At 41.2% G+C, this 20,355-nt stretch overlaps 1 protein-coding gene across 1 annotated transcript in view; it reads left to right on the top strand.

Moving 5' to 3' along the window:
• Positions 1-20,355, top strand: part of Ccdc7 (coiled-coil domain containing 7) — a 196,054-nt gene that overhangs the window by 85,340 nt on the left and 90,359 nt on the right. The window contains exons 21-27 of the mRNA XM_050122079.1: positions 3,193-3,294; positions 3,990-4,091; positions 7,342-7,446; positions 9,790-9,888; positions 11,169-11,267; positions 15,749-15,847; positions 18,412-18,522. Of these exons, the coding sequence (XP_049978036.1) occupies positions 3,193-3,294; positions 3,990-4,091; positions 7,342-7,446; positions 9,790-9,888; positions 11,169-11,267; positions 15,749-15,847; positions 18,412-18,522 (717 nt within the window). The remainder of the gene's footprint in view (positions 1-3,192; positions 3,295-3,989; positions 4,092-7,341; positions 7,447-9,789; positions 9,889-11,168; positions 11,268-15,748; positions 15,848-18,411; positions 18,523-20,355) is intronic.

The raw sequence follows: 20,355 nt of genomic DNA, 5'->3' as shown, positions 1-20,355 counted from the left end.
GTACACATGTCTGTATTTCTTCCAATCCCATCTTATGTTCATTGTGTGGTTGAGGGTGGATTTTGAAATGGAAGTTGTGAATCCTCAAACCTCATCCTTCATTTAATATTGTTTTTGTCTGTCTATGTTCTCTTATAATCCCACACATATTTTTAGATTCAACATTTATTTATTTATTGTAAAACGGCCTACAAAGTTTGATATTTATTTCAATCAATCTGTTAATCAACATGACAAATATTAATCTCTTATAAATTTTAAATATTACTATTTATGAGACACATTTTTATTTTTGTATTCTTTGGTTGCTCTTAGCAATGTCTGATAGTCTTCAATGTGTTCTTGAGACTCTGCTTACTGTTATTACTATGTGTTTCTTACTTTATTTTACGTATTTTATTGCACAAATATTTTTTTAGCTTCCCTGTCTTTAATCTGAAGTGAATGGAATCAGACTGGATGTGTTTTTACTCAACATTTCATTTTAATAGTCATTAAAACTGATGTATTTAACCACACGCAATTAACCGTTGTTTATTTTCCACACACACGTTCTCTGTGACCTCTGTTCTGTCTCTACTATAATGTTTGGTTGTGTGTGTGTGTGTGTGTGTGTGTGTGTGTGTGTGTGAGAGAGAGAGAGAGAGAGAGAGAGAGAGAGAGAGAGAGAGAGAATATATATATATATGTGTGGTCTTTTTGTTAAAATTTGCTGGCATGATGCCATCTATATTATTATAAGTGATGGAATTTACCTGTTTCCTTTTTTCTCTTTTTGTATTTTCGGAATCTCTTATAATTCCATACAGATTCTTGATCTTTTCTCCATTTAGGATGATGTTGACTGTGTGCTTACTATAAATTGACTTTATTATGTTGAGCTATGTTCCTTATCTCCAAACTTTTTATCATGAGATGTTGAGTTTTGATTTTTTTATTGTTTTTCTTATTTTTTATTTCTTCTTCTTCTTCTTCTTCTTCTTCTTCTTCTTCTTCTTCTTCTTCTTCTTCTTCTTCTTTTTCTTCTTCTTCTTCTTTTGTTTATTTTTTTTTTCGAGACAGGGTTTTTCTGTAGCTTTGGTGCCTGTCCTGGAACTAGCTCTTGTAGACCACGCTGGCCTTGAACTCACAGAGATCCACCTGCCTCTGCCTCCTGAGTGCTGGGGTGAAAGGCATGGGCCACCACCGCCCAGAAACGTTGCATTTTGTTAAAGACCCTTTCTACAACTAATGAGATTTTTTTTTCAGTTTGTTTCTCTGGTAGATCACATTTATTGACATATATATGTTGAACTATCCCTGCTTCTCAAGGATAAAGCCAATTTATTCATGGTTGATCATCATTTTTATGTGTTTTTAAATTTAACTGACATACATTTTGTTGAGAATTTTTGCACTATATTAATAAAGGATATTGGCCCAATTTTGTTATGGTGGTGTGGGTCTTCCCCCTCTTTTGATTATTTATTCCTTGTTTCCTTCTGAGTGTAGCTCTTGACTGTGACATTTTCCTTCACTGCCTTCTATAGAATTGGGCCAGTGGACAGAAAATGTTGGAATTTATTTTTTATTATGAATGTTTTTCTTTCTCCATCAATGTGACTGATATTTTTCTGGGTATAGTAGTTTGAGCTGGTATCTATGTTCTTTCAGAGCTTATAGAACATCTTTCCAGCTTTTCTGGCTTGCAGAGTATCCTTTGAAAACCCAAATGTTATTCTAATGTCCCTTCTTTTATGTGTGACTTGGTCTTTTCCCCCTTGAAGCTTTCAGTATCATATCTTTGTTCTGAGCAGTTACTCTTTTGATTGTTCTGTGCTGTGGGGAATTTCCTTTCTGGCTCTATTTTCCGTTCTTTCTACCTCCTTTCCTTGATAGGTATCTCTTTCTTTAGATTGGGAATACTTTCCTCTGCAATTTTGTTAAAAGTATTTTAAATTCCTTTTTTTCTTTATTTCTCATATTTAATTCCTTGTTTTATAAATTTTTGTTATTTTATTTTCTTATATTAACAAATAATAAAAACTTATTTGCTGGTATTTTATCCTGTCTGATTAAAATGTTTTGAGATTTTTTTGTATATAAATACTGTATTTACACCATTTCCGTTCCTCCTTCTCTCTTCTGCAACTCCTCCTGTGTTTTCCCCTTCTCCAAATTCATGACCACTTCCTCTTTAAATATGTAAGTACATGCACATACACAAATACATACACACACAAACACATACATGTATTTACACACAAACAATACAAACACACACACACACACACAAACGTGATTCTCTCTTAGCTATTAATGGCTTGCAGCTTTTTTTCTAGAGGTGAAGCCTTGGAAATATCTTCCATCCACTCTGGCATGTCAGCTGGGGTGGCCATTGTGGGACTGCTGTTTCTGCTCAATTTTGTTGACATTTCATATGTCATAAACATGACAACCACCCCGGGGTGTCATGTTTAAAAGTCAGTTTTCCACAGCCAGCCTTCTAGTCTCCTAGCCTTACAAGACTTTCTTCCTCCCTTCTGAGATGCTTTCTGTGCCTTGGGTGGACAGGTATAATAGTATCTCTTCTGAGATGCTTTCTGAGACTTGGGTGGACAGGTATAATAGTATCCCTTATCTTGTGGCTAAGAGACCAATAGCTACCTGACTGCACTTAATATCAACTTCTCTAAATGTAGACTGAAAGACTCTGGGAAGCCCAACATCTAGGTTATTTACATCTAAAAGTGAGAGAAAAGGTTGTTGCCATCTTCTTTTGATGTGGGAGGTGATGTATGCTGTGAGTATGTTTTATTGCCATTGGTTAATAAAGAAGTTGCTTTCCACAATGGCTTAACAAAGTAAAGCCAAGCTGAAAGAGATTTAAAGAGAGAGTGGGCAGAGTCAGGGAGAAGCCATGTAGCCGCTGCAGGAGACATATGCACTGGAATCTTGCTGGTAGGCCACAAGCCTCATGGTAAAATATAAAATAATAAAAATTGGTTAATTTAAGATAATTTAAGATTCAAGAGCTAAATAGCAATACACTTAAGTGATTGGCCAAACAGTGGTTTAAATAATATAGTTTCTGTGAGTTTATTGCGGGATTGGGTGGGATAGAAACCTCCAACAACTTTCGTTTACATTTGAATTCTAGCTAGCTCATAATAGGATTTTCTGTTTAGTATACTGAACAATTGTTTTTTGCAGTTTCTTCTAAAATGCCAAATGAAATTATTGCACCAGAAGATTTGCTACCAGAAGCCCCAGTAACTACAGTGAGGCAACTCTACAGCCAAGGGAGACGCAAACGTGAGCATGGCCACATAGAATATTGATGACATTATTATCATAAGCAAAACACAACTGCCATGCATTTTTCATTCATTCAAGATTATTTATATGAACATATATTTTTATCATAATTATGATAATTTAAAATGTTTATTCTTCAGCAATTTCATATATATGAACAGATGGATAGATAGATAGATAGATAGATAGATAGATAGATAGATAGATAGATAGATAGATAGATAGATAGATGGATGGATGGATGGATGGATGGATGGATGGATGGATAGATAGATAGATAGATAGATAGATAGATAGATAGATAGATAGATAGATAGATAGATGATAGTATCCTAACTACTACTCCCTCCTCTCTCCCTTCCATTGCTATCACACATACTCACATCCCTGCCATTCCTTTTCCCATATTCATACTTAGAACTTTCTCATCTAAATATGCATACTCTAAGATACCTGGAGAACTAAGATGCAAGCTTTGGCACCTTCTGGCTGTCATTTGTATGGGCAGTGGCCACTCTGCAGCTTGCTATCCACACACAGGGAAGCTCCTCACACTTTACTTCACCAACTCGACTGTCCCTTTTTGCTGCATAGTTGGTGAAATCAGCTCTGCATCCTCTTCATGTTGCCTTGCACAACTGGCTGGGATGTTGCCTGCTCGGAAGTCTCATCATAACTCTGTCTCTTTTCAGCACTTTTTATCACCACAAAACCACCTGAACACTTGAATTTAATTTCAAGAACGCAATCTGAAATTGAGAATCTTGAAGCCACCAGATATGAGAACGTGATCAGTAAGTAGTTGTTAAAATACTGTTAAGCTGGTTTCAGTTGAATTCAGGAGAACTGTGTCCCTCACCTCATAGCTACATGGATGGTTCTGTTAGCTTTTTAGTTTGTAAAGAATTTATTCCTAGTTACTGTTCTACTAGTTGCTGTTGACTACTTCCAGCCTGATTTGGTTGTCAGTTCGTTCATGACATGTCATTTTTATATCCTTTCTTTTGAGGCAAGCAGTTTACAGCTAGGTTGTATTTAAATATAGTATTTCCAGCATGTACACACAAATACATACACGTGCATGTACACACAGTCTTAAACTTTTCAAAGAGGGAACACCCATAGAAGTAAAAAGTTTTCCATGTCTATGTGCAGTAGCAGATTGATCCTGTATTCTCTCGGTAATATCACTGTTATAATTTTCATATCTTGATTTATTTATTTTTGATTTATTCAAAAATACACACACAATACTGTAAGAACAAAATTTTAATATTATTGCTATGGTAAAGTCAGATAGTCTAATACCTTCTCTTTATTTTCTTCATTTTTATTTGTGTTATATCATCATCACATAATAGTTTTTGATGTATTGATCTCCATCAAACTTTCTTCTACCCTTGTCCCCTAGCACAGGGGGAGGGCTGACTCCTCCCCAGCCCACAGAAACCCCTCTTCTACTTTCAAGTCACTTCTTTCTTAGTTTCCACCCACGAAATAACACGCACCACTTGTGATACTTGTTTTTCTGTGCTTAGCTTTCCCAGCAACAGCACGCACGGGTTCTTTTCCTTCACATCATCAGCAATATCTGTTTCATCGTAACCGTTCTGTCTTGGCCTGGATTGTCTCATCGATTTGAATTTCCCTGATAGCTAGTGTTACAGAGTGTGTTCATGTATTGACTATTTGCATTTCTTTGGAAGTATGTCTACGGTGGCCATTTTTAATTGCATTCCTTAATTTATGTTGTTGGGGCCTTTTACATTTTGACATATCTTGGCTATTAGCTGACAGCTGGCAAGTGTTTTCTCTGTTTGTGTAGGCTGCCTGTTCACTCAGTGGTTGTCGTCTTTCCTATAAGGTTAGTGAGTTTGCTAGGACCCTCACATGTCAGCTTTGCTTTCTTACTGTGATCTTGGAGTCTTAATGAGAAAAATTATTGCTTCTATCAATATCCAGAAGGTGTTGCCTGTTTTTCTCCAGCACTTTCTGTTTCAAGTCTCATGTCCAAGTTTTTGATGCATTCTGAGTTGATTTTTTTTTTGTTTTTACATTTACAAAACAATTTATTTTTTAAACTTTTTCCTCTTCAGAGCCTTCCATACCTTGCGCTTCCTTTCTGCATCCCGTTCCATGATTTCTGAGAGCTGAATCCTGGCCAGGAACTGATTCTCCTTTCGGATCTCCCAGACAGCACCTTTAAATTCCCACTTGTGTTTGCGGATTCGTCTTTTCCTTTCCTGTGCTTTCTTAGTGCTGTCTTGTTTCTGTCCAAAGTCAAGCACTTTGACTAGCCAGGGGGTGTTGCGGGCGGTCCTTCCGCAACAAGGGGGTGACGAGCTTTAGTGGGACTGGCTTGCTCTGCTCGCATATCAGTGGCCGACAGTGCTGCTTTTGCCTTTCCATTTCCGACAGTCTGCTTTGAGACAGCTTCTCAAGGTCTTGGGGAAGGCTACAGTCCATAGGATGCTGTCAGGAGGGCTCAGTGGGGCCTGATGATGGTATGAGAGACCAGCGATACATTGTACATGAGCCCACAGTGCTTCAGCAGGGTCAGAAGGAGGCCAGGCAGGATAGTCTTCCATGATTGGCTTCAGTTGCTGTCATAGTACTCAATCTTCTTGCCCAGAGACCATATCTGCTTTGTCAGAGACACGAGCAATTCCGAGTTCTTCCCGAGTGCTCTGGGTGCACCAGAGCAGAACCTTGGATCTTAATGTTTGGAGTTGCTATGTAAAGAATCCCAAGAAAAAAAATTAAAAAGCTTAGAGACAACCCTCTGAGACAGGAACACATACTCTAGGATTGCAGCATACAAACAGGCCTTTAATCACATCTTGTAGAGAGAGGACCAGACACTTAATAAGCATCTGGCTCATGCATATCAGGACAGGGGTCACAACTGGATGCCAGAAATCAGAGGTTGGAAATAAAAGCTCAGTGATTTTCAAATAAACGAGCACATCCCACCCTGGAAACAGTGCCCGGCCTTTGGTCTCAGTCATTTCTTCCATCTCATGTATGGTATCTCGGAGAAAAAAAAAATTGATGGAATCACTTGCAGATTCGGGAAACATCTGGCAAAGATTATATAGCTGCACAACCAACCTATTGATGGTCTTGAGGTCTGGTGCACTCTCTGTAGCCAAATCTCCTACGTATTGCCAAAGGAAGCAATCGTTTTCTTTGTTCATCATTTTCTGAGAATTGATGTTGCTTATTTGAATCCAGAGATTTGATTTGCTTGTGGTCTGTCCCTCTCTTTTTCCCAATATATTGGCCGGCTATTTGGACCATTTCCCACCGTCCCTCTCAGGAGACCCACTTTCTCCTTTGTTCCATTTCATCTTTTCTTTTTATGTTATACTTGATGGTTTTATTCAATTTCTGGAACATGTGGGAAATCAACCTGTTTCTAAAAGAAACTGTAGAAAGTCTTATTTACCTAAAAGAACATCCAGACTTTTGTCTCCTCCACCACTTCTTAAGCTGCATTGATTTTGATACCTTTACTGTATTTTCTTTTATAAAGATGAGTCTCTTTGCTTCTTCTTCTTTTTCCCTATGCCCTATCCTTCTTTCTTATTATGGAGGTATCACATAAGCGATGCTTTTCCTTCTTTTTCCCCACTTAACGTTACCTTCAAGGAATTCCTATACATTGTTTTACAGAGATGTTTAGTTTACAATATTGTATGCGCCCTAGTTTTTTTTAACCTATCCCCCATCATTGAGCTTCTACTATATTGTAATTGCTATAAGAATTGTGTGCATTGTGTACAGATACATTGTCACCGCCCTATTATTTATGTGCATTAGCATAAAAACAGTAGAAGAGCATGACTAGAAACTAAGATAGAAGCTTAATACATGTTTACAAATTAAGGGCACAAATTTGATACTATCCATTAGATCTCTTTAACTTTTTCCTCACATTATAGTAATCTGATTAATTGGGAAAATGCTGTTGCACTCATTTTATGAATTTGAAATGTAGGTATCTGTCTTCTTATTTACTATACTAAATGTATTTTTATGTAGCTGAATATGAAGAACAAGATAAAAAGTTTGGCAGAGAAGACTCAATAACAGACATAAAGCCAAAGGAACAGAGCAGTTCTAAGACTGGGAGATTATATTTATATAGTAAGTGAGAATTATCTGTGATATTATGTTAACTTGAATGAAACTCATTATCCTATTTTCTGTTCATGAAAATTTGAGATCTATTTTATGGAATCTTTATTTGGTCCTAAAATACCTTAAGATAACTGGAGAACAACGACAAAGAGTTTGTACCCTTTGTCTGTAATTTCTGATTCTATATTTATTTCATGGATAAAGCTTCTATGGACTAAGGCCCTGAAACAGGCCAGTAATTGACTTTTTAAGTGTGTGTTCTACCTTTCAACTCCATCCTATAGATTATATATTTTACAAAAATCTACGGAAAGTGTCTCTTCCTTGTACTAATAACCCTTGCCACAACCTCAAATAAGCAGGCAGAGATGTGCCTTAACTCAATCCTTAACTCAAACAGTAGGTGTCAGGGTTCCCTATTAGGACAGCTTGTGAGCTGTTGGAAAGCCCCCAGCTCTTTCTTGACTGTAGCCCTGGGCCAAGGGAACAACTTCACGGTGACGCAGAGATGGGTGGTTCCTAAAGATTTCACCTGGGGAAATGAGAGTGCAGGGTGCTGAGGTACCTCATGGTAGCAGGGTCCCTTTTGTAATTGTTGGAGCAAAGAAGGCCATTTGTTGGCCATGTCCAGGTTGAGACATCACACCCCTTCCAAAACATGTCCAGACTCTCACCAGGCTTCATGGTAGTGGCACCTTGTGGACAATAATTGTCCACCTGGTTGCCATATGTGAATCCTTAGGGCAGGATTTGCCATTCAGATAAGATCATCAATGAAACTCTGGTCCAGTGCTTCCTCTGAGGGTGGGACTTAACCTTTGATGGCAGTTATCCTTGGAATTTTCTATGGCCCCGTGGAATATTGGGTAGCGTATGACAAGCTATTTCATGAACAGGTCACACTGACCATCTTCAGCCTGACCACAGGGTTCTGTGAAATCAATCTCTACGTATCTATCCAGTCTCGTAGTTTAAGCCATCTCAAGAACTGAGTAATGAAGCTTCCATTTGGCGTAGGGACTGGAGCCATGTAGTCCCTCCCTGTGCCACCTTTGGGGCATCATTTGACTTACCTCTGGGCCTTGAGATCCCTGGTAGAGAGTCCATCAGTATGCTGCCTTAAGACTTCACTGTACCCCCAAACATTATGTCCAGAAGGACTTTGCATGTATTGTCCAAGTATAAGCATATTGTCCAAGTATACGCAACAATTATCATTTGTTACATTGTGTTCATTACTAACCAATCACTGCCTATTGGCTTTAGTTTCTATTGAATATTTCATAATTTTCTAGTTAATAGCCAGTTTGGGTCATGTGCAATGACCCGACTTTACAAAGTGTTTTGTGACTTTCATGAGGGTGACATTAAAAAAAGTGTCTCCTTATGTTTGTGATTTTATTTTAGTTTTGAAATGTGGGGAACATACCCATGATTTCTAAGCTAAGACATGAAAGAAAAGTTTAGTTAGGGAAATACAGTTTCTTCCCAAGGCCTCCCTGTTCCATTTTGTAGTTAACTGTGTATACTGCTTTCTGACACTTCTTATATTTCATTTGTTAAAGATAACTATGTGTGATTTTTCTCTTATCTTCATTGCTTACCTTTCTTCCTGTTTAAAAGACAGTGTCCAAGCCCATTCCTCTAGGCATATTCTCCCAATATTGAGACCCTTCTCAATCTGTTTTCAGCTCTAAGTGCTGGTTTTTTTTGTTATTATAATGTACATTGACCATAGCACATAACGTGTACTAGCCTTACAATGGAATATAATATGCTTATTCAAACTTGTTTTTCATGATTGAACATTTATATTTTTGTTCAATTACAGACAATGAAATAATGAATAAACCCACACAAGCATTTTTGTTGTTTTGCCTTTGAAACCTATGTGATCTGTAAAATACAAGCAACTTAAGAAAATAGAGGAGCTGGAGAGATGATTCTGCAGTTAAGAGTGCTTCTAGCTCTTCTGCAGGACCTGAAACCATTTCCCAGCTCTCCTGTCTAGTGGTTCACAAGTACTTGTAACTTGAGACCCAGAGTATACAATGCTTCTGGCAATGGAGGCACCAACACACACCAATAAGCATAAAAATTATATCTAAAAGTAAGAAGAGTAAATACTAACTATAGTGTCCCCATAAAATATAAAATGACAAAGTTTAGGAGACAGTCCCTGGAACTCTCCACCAGTGTCTCGTCAGATCTACCGCTGTGCTCATTTATTTATGACCCTGTGAAAACAGCACAAAATGACACTGGGAATTTATTTGATATATGAACTAGAGGCTTTAAAATAATTCTATTTTTCTGGTGGGTGCACTAACTATATCTCTCTGTATATAGCTCATGAGGAGGAATCAGAAAGGATAGTCTATGAAGAATCAGCAAAAGCCAAAGTTCCAGCAAAGAAACCAGATGCTTCTAAAGGAAAAGGACTTGCTCGTGAGTATCAAAACTACAGATTACTTTACTCTTTTTTGTAGAATGGGGCCAGCTGAGACTGGTCCTCCTGCCTCAGCATCCAGGACTCTGGAATTACATATGTGCATCATTGTGCCCCTGTATACTAAAATTATCTTAATCAGATCCAAAAATCTTGTCTTTGGTTCAAGAATCTGCATTTTACTGTGTGTGTTATGGGAATGTTGCTTTTACCTGTGCAATAACTGCCAAACAAAAGCCAAGGTACACATTGTTTTTCTTCAGTCGTTGTGGATGTAGTCATTTTAAAGGCATGATTACAGGCTGCCTAGCAATGTGTGTTCCCGTTCTCCAACTCCAGGAAGCTGGTAAAAGCCAGTTCACTCCACTAACCTGTGCAGTGAGCTCATTCCCTACGTTTACACTGTGGAGCAGAACTGTTGCTGGAATTGTACATTAGATGTAGTTTAGAGGGGCAGGTGAGGATAGAGGCCAGCGGCCATGGGGCCTCTCAGATGGCCCCCACGGCTATTTGTAGGTCAGACTCACTCAGAAGATGAGGTCTGCTCGGGAGACTCATCGATTGCTTCTGGTGGCATCCCACTGATGGGAATGAGAGGCTCACCAGCAGAAGAGACCCACAAATAACACTACTTATTTAGTTCCTATTGGGACCAAGGCAGACCAAAGTTTAGCAGTTAGCTAAGCAAGAATGAGACTCTATTTTCCTCCCAACTTTTTCAAAGAATTTTATTTAAAAAAATATATGGTCATACACACCTTATCTGTATTAATGGACCAGTAACGGTGTATAAGAGTCAGCAGAGCATGAATTCCTTGTTAGGTAGTACCCTCCCCTAGGCCTGCCATGGGCTATCACAGTCCTCTAGCAGAAGCAGCCACTTTCATACACTTAGTTAACAAGACTCCTTCCTCTATGGCAGAAGAAACTATTAAGGTCTCTGTATCTCTGCAGATCAATGGTGACTGAACTGCAGAGACTTGCATTCTTTCTTTCTTTATTTATTTTAAAAAAGAAGTAATGAATACAAGAGACAGTGTTGCAGCAAACTTGTCAGAAATTTGAACTTAGGAATTTCAACCTTAAGTATTTTTGGAAACAAAGTCTCATCTATCCCAGGCTGGTCTTCAACTGGCTATGTAACCAAAGGTGACCTTGAATCCCCCAGTCCCCACCTCCTGAGTACTGAGATCCTAGGCACATGCCATCAGACACAGTTTCAGGCATGCTTGTCTTCATGCAGTGAACTAAATGCACCTGTTTTATGCACCTCCCGAAGGAGATGAAGGAACGCTCAGCCCTGAGATTCAAGGTTCGCTATCAAAAGCAGACGTGCAAACAAAGAAACAGAAAATGCACAAAAGAGAAAGATTCCCTGGTGAGTATGCAACACACACACACACACACACACACACACACGGTGGTAGCTTCTTTCCATTTGTCTCTCTGGTTGGTCTTTCAGTTTCCTTCATGAATATCAATATAAGCACACATTCACTGAAACCTTTCCCCTCCACTAAAATGTTAACTTCTTAACCTTAAGAAAAAATTAATAATAGAATTACATAGCTCAGGGTGGCCTCCAACTTAAGTTTCTCTCCCTCGTCCTCCCAAATAGAAGTTCTAGCTCTAATATTATTTAATGGCCACAGAATATGCTACCACTGAGCCCCAACTGCTTGAGTCCCATAAGTTCCCAAAGCAGTGTCCTCTTCAGAGTTCTGGTGTGTCTTTGGAGTCTCATGTTAGCCCCAAATGGTATGCCCATAGCAGAATTTGACCAGGGTTGTTCTTTCCTGGTGGCCTCAGAAGCAGAACATGAGAACATCATCTCACCCCCTGGTTACACTGCAACACACACACACACACACACACACACACACACACACTCGCAGTTCCTAGAGGTTGTGGTGTCTCTGACCTGGAGAATATTGGCCCCTGCCATAGACTCCAGTCACAGATACAGACACTATTGAGATGAGCGAGTGAAACACAAATGGGGAGCCAAAGAGCCTAAGGAGTCACGTAGGAGGCCTCGTTAGGACATCCAAGCATCCTCTTGTTCACGGCCCCTGAACTGAAAAAGCCTCTCTGGTAACCTCACAGCAGGAGCTCAAGAAACACACCCATTTGGAGGAGATGCCTGCAGATACCTGAGGAATCCCAGCCACAGCTGGACCTCTTTTATGGCGGGTTCCCTGAGAATAGTGGTTCTCAGCCTGTGGGACGTATGGCAAATTGCTCTCTCTAAAGAATTTTTACACTGTAATTCATAACAGTAGCAAAATTACAGTTATAAAGCAGCAACAAAACTGATTTCACAGTTGTGGGGCCAGTGCTCCCTACAACATGAGGAGCTGTATTAAAGGGCTGCAACATTAGGAAAGTTGAGAACCACTGCTTGAGAGCCTGAGACTGAAGGCAAGTGAGGACTTGAAATAAAAGTATCTCCAGATAAGATTGTCAAGGAACTAGGGCCAGAGATTCTTGTGGCAGGAACCCTTACTTGGTCATTAAGGAATGGTGTCCACTTATCACTGTTGACTGAGTTTTCTGTTCTGCCCAGTTCCCGCAGTTGTTAAATCCTAAAGAAATCACACAGAGGTCTACATTAGTTATAAGCTGATTGGCCCATTAGCTCAGGCTTCTTATTAACTCTTATAACTTTTATTAGCCTATTATTCTTGTCTATGCTAGCCATGTGGCTTGGTACCTTATTCTGCAAGGCAGTCACATCTTGCTTCTTCTGTGGCTGGGTCAGGACTGCAGACTAGGACTTCCTTCTTCCCAGAATTACTTGTTCTCATTGATCTGCCTCTACTTTTTGTCTGATTGTCCCGCCTATATTTCCTGCCTGGCTACTGGCCAATCAGCGTTTATTTAAAATATAATTGGCAGAATACAGACCATTGTCCCACACCATACCACTGTTAGGCCCCTTTGTCCTCCGCTCAAACAATGCTGTCTTAATGGTAACTGCTTTCCCAGTCTGTCGTTAAGACTTTTATATTCTTGTCTGTCAGTTGGCTTCATCTTGCAGAGGCATTTGTTTTAGCTACATAAGCACTGGCAAGATGCTTCAGTGAACAAAGGCAGTTGCTACACAAGCCTGACCATCTAAGTTTGATCACAAATCCCATGGAAATGGAAATGCCACGAAGCTGTTGTCTGACCTCCATATGCAAATGTGCATATGCAATAAAAATAATCAAAGTTAGTTTACCTAGATAACCAGGGAAGGTGGCAGGAATAAAACTAGAAATCTGATTTTGAGTATTGATCTTTACGCCATGACCTGTGAAAAGTGTATAGTATCTCTGCAAAGGATAGACTTATATTTTTTCCCAGTACATAGGCCATCATGTAAAACCAAAATGATACCCAACAAGGAAGTAACAAGTCTCAGATGCTCCTCCCCTCCTTGGACAGTGTAGCTGCCAAGGCTCTGAAGAAAGGTGTGTAGTGAAAGGCCCATACTGTGCCGCTCCCCTACTAAGGCAAGCAGAATTCCTTCCCTTATTGTGGAGGCAATTATCCAGGTCCCAACGTTCTTTGAATGGCTAGACAACATTATCCTAAGGACTTTCTCACAAAAGTGAAAGTCTTAGAAACTCACTATATCACAGACATGCTTACAGCCAGTGACGACCACTGGTGAAGTCCTGTGTGCAATGCCCTCATCACCTTAAAATCATAAACTATAAACAAAACCTGGGCCCATGCCATCCCTTTCAGAGTCCCTGGGTTGGAGCTCTTGTTTAGTACCTGGACATCTTGGTCAGCAAATCTGAAGTTAAAAACAACTATGGTTCCAGTCAAAGTTGAAAATCTTGGAAACATGATTCATAGCCGTCAAGCACGCTCTGCCAGCACATTTTAAGACCTGTGGTGTAGCCAACCGAGAGTTGAGTGGGATGGTGGGACCCTGTCTTGCAACTGCAGCACCCTACCTTCTGAGAGTACCTTGCAATGACCAGCGTGCAAACGCTGTTTCTTCTGGAACGATGTTGTACATCTACTACTGTAAATATCACAAACTATTTATTTCTTCTGATCTAGAGGTGTGGTTGTCATAGGTACAGCACACAGAACACTGTGGCACAAGACCCAGGAATGGAGGGGTGTAGGTAAATCAGCCAGTGCAGACCAGACAGCAGGCAAAGGTAGAACTTCTGAACTTATGTCCAGCGAGTTCTTTCTTGGAGGAGTTCACAAGCAAGTGCTTGAACAGCTGGCCAGGAGCTGTTTCCTCTAGGAAATCTGTACCTGTTTGGGTCAATGACGAGTGAAAGTCACAAAGTAGCAAGCACGGTGAAGCATCAGGTGACTTGCCTGGGTTCCTGTTCATGCCAGGTGACCTCAGAAGGGTAAGAGCCTGATTCATGGGACTTTCTTAGTGTTCCCAGGAGACAGAGCAAGAGGGCATCCATGGTAGGAGCTTGGGAATCACACACTATGACTCAGAACGGCTACTCTGTGTTCAGTATTTCAGCTGGGCTTTTAAAACAACAAACCTAGCTCAAGGTAACAGTTAACCATGACTTACTGCATCATTAAAAAAAAAAAAAAAACCTGCTTAGATTTCCTTTACCCCCCCCCCTCCCTAAATAGCTCTGGACAAGGGACAGACACATTAGCACATAAAACAGCAGATGGGCGTGCGCGCATGGTGGGTGTCTCAGCCCCAGCAGACTAAACCAAAGGCCCTTTTGGTTTTGTAGTTTCTGAGGCCAAGACAGATAGAACCCCAAGAAGCCCCACCCCCATAACCAGACAGTTTGGAATTGCTGAGCACATGCCTCTGGAACAATAATACAGCCTAGCCAGGAGGTGGTGGTGCACGCCTTTAATTCCAGCACTCAGGAGGCAGAGGCAGAAGGATCTCTGTGAGTTCGAGGCCAGCCTGGTATACAAGAGCTAGATCCAGGACAGGCTCCAAAGCTACAGAGAAACGCTGTCTCAAAAAACTAATATGTTTATATATCCTAAAGTCCTTCAGGTTTATTTCATAACTGCCAACTCCACTTCACAGTGCAGGTTTGTGTCCAATATTATATCGAGTCATTGTTTTTGTTTTCTTTTAATACCTTAATTTCATTTTCTGTTTTCATTATGCCTTATGTACTTATTGATAAAATTTTATCCCCCAAATATATAGAACCTGAAATTTTCCCCCAAAGTAAAAATCCATAGAAAAATAGACTTAAAGGGGTTTCCTTTCTTCCCTAGTCCTGACCTCTCTCTTTGTAGGTAACCACCACCATCGCTTCTCCTCTCTGTCCTGGGCTGGTTTTTAAAAAAGACAGCCATCTCAGCCAGGCAGGCAAGCAGCAAGAGGAAGACTTCAAGGCCACCCTAGGCAACCCAGACCCTGTCTCAAAGTAAAGAGCAAAAAGAAGGCTAGGAATTGTAGCTTCATTGTCCAGGCTTGCCTCACGGACAACAAGGCTCCAGGTTTAACCCCAATACCACAAGTGTAAACAAATAACCATTGCTCTTTCTCCATTTTCTAGTTACTCCTCTTCCTAAACACAGAGAGTATGCAACTTTTCTCCTTGGCAGGGGTTTTTTTTCTTTCTGGATATTGAACATGTGCATCTTCCTGTTTCTACAAATATACTTTTGCCTAGAGGACACATCGCCCGAGGCAGTTGGAGACAAACAGAGAGTAGACACCTAGACATGTAGAGTGGCGCTTCAACACACAACCACTAAGAGCAGCTTCACAATTTTCGTGTTGCATTGGATCCTGTGGTAACGAGAGAACATCGCGCTGCACTGGTATCACAGCCTTGAAATGTAGAGACCCGAAAGTGGATCTGTGTTCTAACGAGAGGTAACATGCGTTTCTTCATGCAGCCTCTCACGAAGTGCCAGACAGAAGTTTTGAACATCAAGACTCCGACTTGATATTTGAGATCCAGGCAAAGAAGCTAAGAATTTTCAAACCAGAAAGTGGTAAGTGTAAAAGTTATAGTTAACTTCAAATTTAAAGCATTAATCTCATCAAATCCTTCTCTCTGTTCATCAGTATGCACACGAACATAGAATTTATAGAAATTTTGTATCTTGGCCTAAAATATGAGTCATTAAAAATTATTAGACCAAAGTGTTGTGGATTTGTTGGACATTTCTGGTCTTAAGGCTCGCCCCGCTCCAGCAGACGTATGGGTTCAGTGTTCACCAAGCCCCAATGATTTCTCAGCAGTTGCTCCTAGGTGTTCCTTTTCTGCAATTATAGGAGATTGTGGATCCAAAACCCAGTGGGTGCTGTTCCATGATCCTTTTCACAGATTTCATCTGCCAACCAAAGAGTCTGCTGAGACAGAAAAGTCCACCAGAGGCTCAGGAGAAGGGCTGCCTGAGTTGCCTAGTGGAGGATGTGATGGCTGATTTTATGTCAACATTAGCTAGAGTTGTCTGAAATGGGGGAACCTCAACTGAGAAAATGTGTCTATAAGTTCAGGCTGTAAGGCATTGTCTTAACTAATGATTAATGGGGAGGGCCATGTCTATTGTGGGTGGTACCGTCCCTGGGCACCCTGTGATCCTGGGTTTTATAAGAAAGCATGCAAAGTAAGCCAGTGAACAGCATCCTTCCAGGGCCTCTGTTTCGGTTCCTGCCTCCTGATCATACTCTGTTTGAGTTCCTGTCCTGACTTCATTCAGTAATGGACTAAAATGTGAAAGTGTAAGCCACATAAACCCTTTCCTCCCCAACTTGCTTTTGGTCATGCTGTTTTGTCATAGTAATAGTAACCACAACTAAGTCAAAAGGCCTCCATGGCTTCCTGTCTGTCAGCCAGATGGGTGAACCCTCAAGTAGCTAATGGAGGCCATGCAAGGGCTCCAGAAACCATAACCCTGGTGGCTGTCATTTGCTAAGATGGCAAGGTCATAACACTTGGTAGCTGTCTTCCTTGCTGTGGAATTACCTATTTATTCCTAGGTTTCCCACAGAATTTCACATGAGTGTTAGGTCTCTATCTCTGGCCTGCATTAATGGTCCAGCTGGGTTATAACGAGGTTCTAGTCCTCCCTAGCATTGCCTTTGTCTAGTCCCAGGGAAGGATGTGGTCAGGACCATGGGAGTTTGCTGTTTCTCAAGAGTGCTACTTTTCCTGGGCCATCCCCTTTGGAAAGATGTAATTCTTTCCACATCAGACAAACTGACCCTGGTTGTCTGTATAGACAGGAATGCTGACGAGGGTGCTTACAAGGTCATTCACTTCATATCCACTGCCCTCAGCTTGAGTGGCAGCCACTGTTGGCAGCACAGTGTCAGGCAATGCCAGGGCCAGCAACCACACTGCAAGGTCAAGTTTCCAATGAGCAATTGTTGCCAAACTCCCAAGACCAGCCGGTAAAGACATCTTCCTTAAGCAGGCAATGAGAGCAGCCATGTCTTATCCTGGAGACAGCCGATACTATTTCTGAGCTGCAAAAGTACTCAGCAGGCTCATGACATAATCCTAATGGCAACAGTTCTCGGGGGCCAGGATGAGGGCAGTCAGGGCATTTCAGCCACTTTGTGTCTGACAAGGACCCATTCAATACTGGCTGCTATGGCAATGGAGAGTGTAGGGCTTGCAGAGACCCTCTCAGCAGAACCCAGATGCTGTCATGCTTCTCCAGCATTTACATGTAGTGGCTCAGCATGCCAGTGGTTCAGCATGTCAGGGTCTCAGCATGTTGGTGGCTCAGCATGCCAGGGGCTCAGCATGTCAGTGCTCAGCATGCCAGGGACTCAGCATGCCAGTGGCTCAGGGACTGGGCATCACCTGTATATCACCACGAGCGAAAGGCGTCCCTTTGCCCTCCTCCCCCAAACTTTAGCTCTGAGCCAGGTTCACCGTTTTCCCAAGCAGGCCAGAAGAACACTGGCCATCTTATAGTCTTATTTTTATTTGTTGTTTATTAGGCTGGAGTCAAGAGTTTGGGTAAAATTTGTCAGGGTTGATGGATTTGTTTCAGAATTCACCAGGAGGGGAAGAAACTGCACTTGTATTAGTCAGGGCCGTATCCACTAGGAAGACTCTAGGGGACTTCTTTGACCACAGAGGGGGAATGGCTCAGAAGCAAGCAGTCATCCACACCATGTTTATCTCATGCGTATTTACAGGCACACATCCTTTTCATTCAGTGCCTACTGAGCATATGAGTCCTTCAACCAACATCCTGTGCTGGAAAACACTGATGGCCTTAAATACTTATCAGTGGTAAATAATGCCTGGGAAATGTGTGTTTTCATCAGTAGGTCTACGACTAGATCTTAGTATAAAGTACAAAGAACCCGAGGGAGTCAGAGGCTAATATAAGGCATTAAATACCCAGACATACAGAGCAATGGAACCTTAATGTACATTACAGGGACTTAGCAGTCTTCAGCATGTCTTAGCATCCTGGTCATTCAATGTTTACAAGATGACAAAATATGACTATGCCTGGATCAATTTGAAATCTGGATGCTTTGCAAATCTGTTTTTTTTCTAGTAAGTGGTGAAATTTCTCTCTTAATATAGTTCACAGTGAAGTATCAGATAAGAACATCAGACTGGAAGATCAGAAAACACAGTCAAGCTCCCAAGTCCAGTTACAGAAGCAAAAATCACTGGGAGGGGAAATATTTACTAGTAAGTACAATGACTGCAACTATCTTAGATTATTTTAAATTTAACGCATTAGAACTTCTGTTTGATTCACAAATGTATATGTGATTGCATATCTTATAGAAAAGTCTACACTCTAAACACGATATTTGAGCACTGCCAGCCTCACTCAAAATCAAAAGCATCATCAGTGTTTTGACCGTTATTTCTTATAACAAGACTATGGTTCGTGAGTTCCAAGAATAGTGATGGGCAAATCACTCTTTAGTGAACAGTTAGTGTTTTCAGCCGACCCCAGCACCTCCTGCTTGCCCAGGCTCCAGTCAGCAGACGAACGGACGGTTCATCCTTGTATGACCCTGAAAGGGCAAATGCAAGTCACAGGGGTCCAGGAAGGGGCCCACCAGGATGGTCAGATGTTGTTTGTGGCCTCCTCAGAGTTGTGGGGTCTTCATGGGAAGCAGTGAGATGAGTGCCATGTGAGCTCTCTGGCTAGACCGTGGATGCAGAAATAGCTGTGCAGACCCATTAGTTTTTCCTGTTATTTTGGCTTGAGAGGTGGGAGGACCAATTACACGCAGTCATCTTTTCTAAAGTGAGAGGCCAGGATGCTTTCAGGTCCTGCTCAGGAGTTTCACACACCAGGAATTTTTTTGTGCCTTGCAGAAAACAATGGCCCCAGTCACGTGACACGTGTGGAAGACAACATGTGGCTCTTTTGGCTCTGTGCCCTTATCTGAGCCTATTTAGATGATTCTGTTAGTACAGTAGTAGGAAGCCAGTGCCTCCCCAGACATGGATTTTTCCAGATTATGATCTGTGCAGTAGTTAGAACATCAGGGTCCACCATGGAAAGATTCAAGCAATGTGTTGGATGCCCCCTTTACAAAGCTAACCAACCCTGACCATCAGTATCTGAAAATCCACAAAAGAGATTGGGTTGCCAATTGATGAATGCTAAGCTGCATCCTATGCTTATCGCTGTCACCATGGCAGGTAACCCCAGTACTGATAGTGGCAGCCAGGCTTTATGGGCCCTCATCAATCTGTCTGGGTACCCAACATCTTGCACTTGTGCTGAACATAGCTGCTCAGTAGAAAAACAGCTTGTGGCTTTAATTTTTTTCGGCAATGATGGATAATCATGCCCGCCTTCTTCTTTGAATAGTGAAGATGTTTTTGATGTGTCAGTAGCCTGGGTACAGGATGTGGGAGACCCATTCCTGTGGGTAGTTCTTCCAGAGTGTGCGTGCACTCGTAAAGGTTGTGACAATGGGGGTTTCTAGTGGCCTGAAGGAGATTTACCAATAGCAGAGAATATAAAGGCTCACTTTTGATTGCCTCAGAACAAAACTAGAAAGAATTGCCTGATTGCCTCTCATTCTCATGGTGGGAATTGTGTGATCACAGCTCTTAGTTTATTTCTAAGGCCCCGATCATACTAAGTTATGGAATGTGAAAAGTCTGGATAAAAGTTGAAATCTGTACTAAGGAACCCCTTGTATTAATAACTCCTTTCTTCATCAAGGAGGCAAAACACACAAATCTCTGGACCTACTGGGAAGACTGGAACAAATTACACTTCTCTGAAGCCTATCAAATATGGATATTGGCACTTTCTGGCAAACACACACAACACACACACACACACATACACACCACGGCTCACTGTCTGGCCTTCATGTTTAATGGAGAGGCCATCCATCTAGTAGATTGACACAAGGTTGTTTAGTAGCACCAAGATCTCTTTCCTAAGGCCATTCACACGTAAAACACTCAGTAGTGAAGGGCCTGCAGTGTCCAGCAGAGGATCAAGTGTATGCTTCTATCTCTCCGCTGGGCCATGTTTGCTGCCTG

This window comes from Alexandromys fortis, unplaced genomic scaffold (genome assembly GCF_014885135.2).
Source record: "Alexandromys fortis isolate MF-2015 unplaced genomic scaffold, M_Fortis_MF-2015_v1.1 scaffold_193, whole genome shotgun sequence".
NCBI lineage: Eukaryota > Metazoa > Chordata > Mammalia > Rodentia > Cricetidae > Alexandromys > Alexandromys fortis.
The sequence above is the reverse complement of the archived record's forward strand: the minus strand, read 5'-3'. Positions and strand labels throughout refer to the sequence as shown.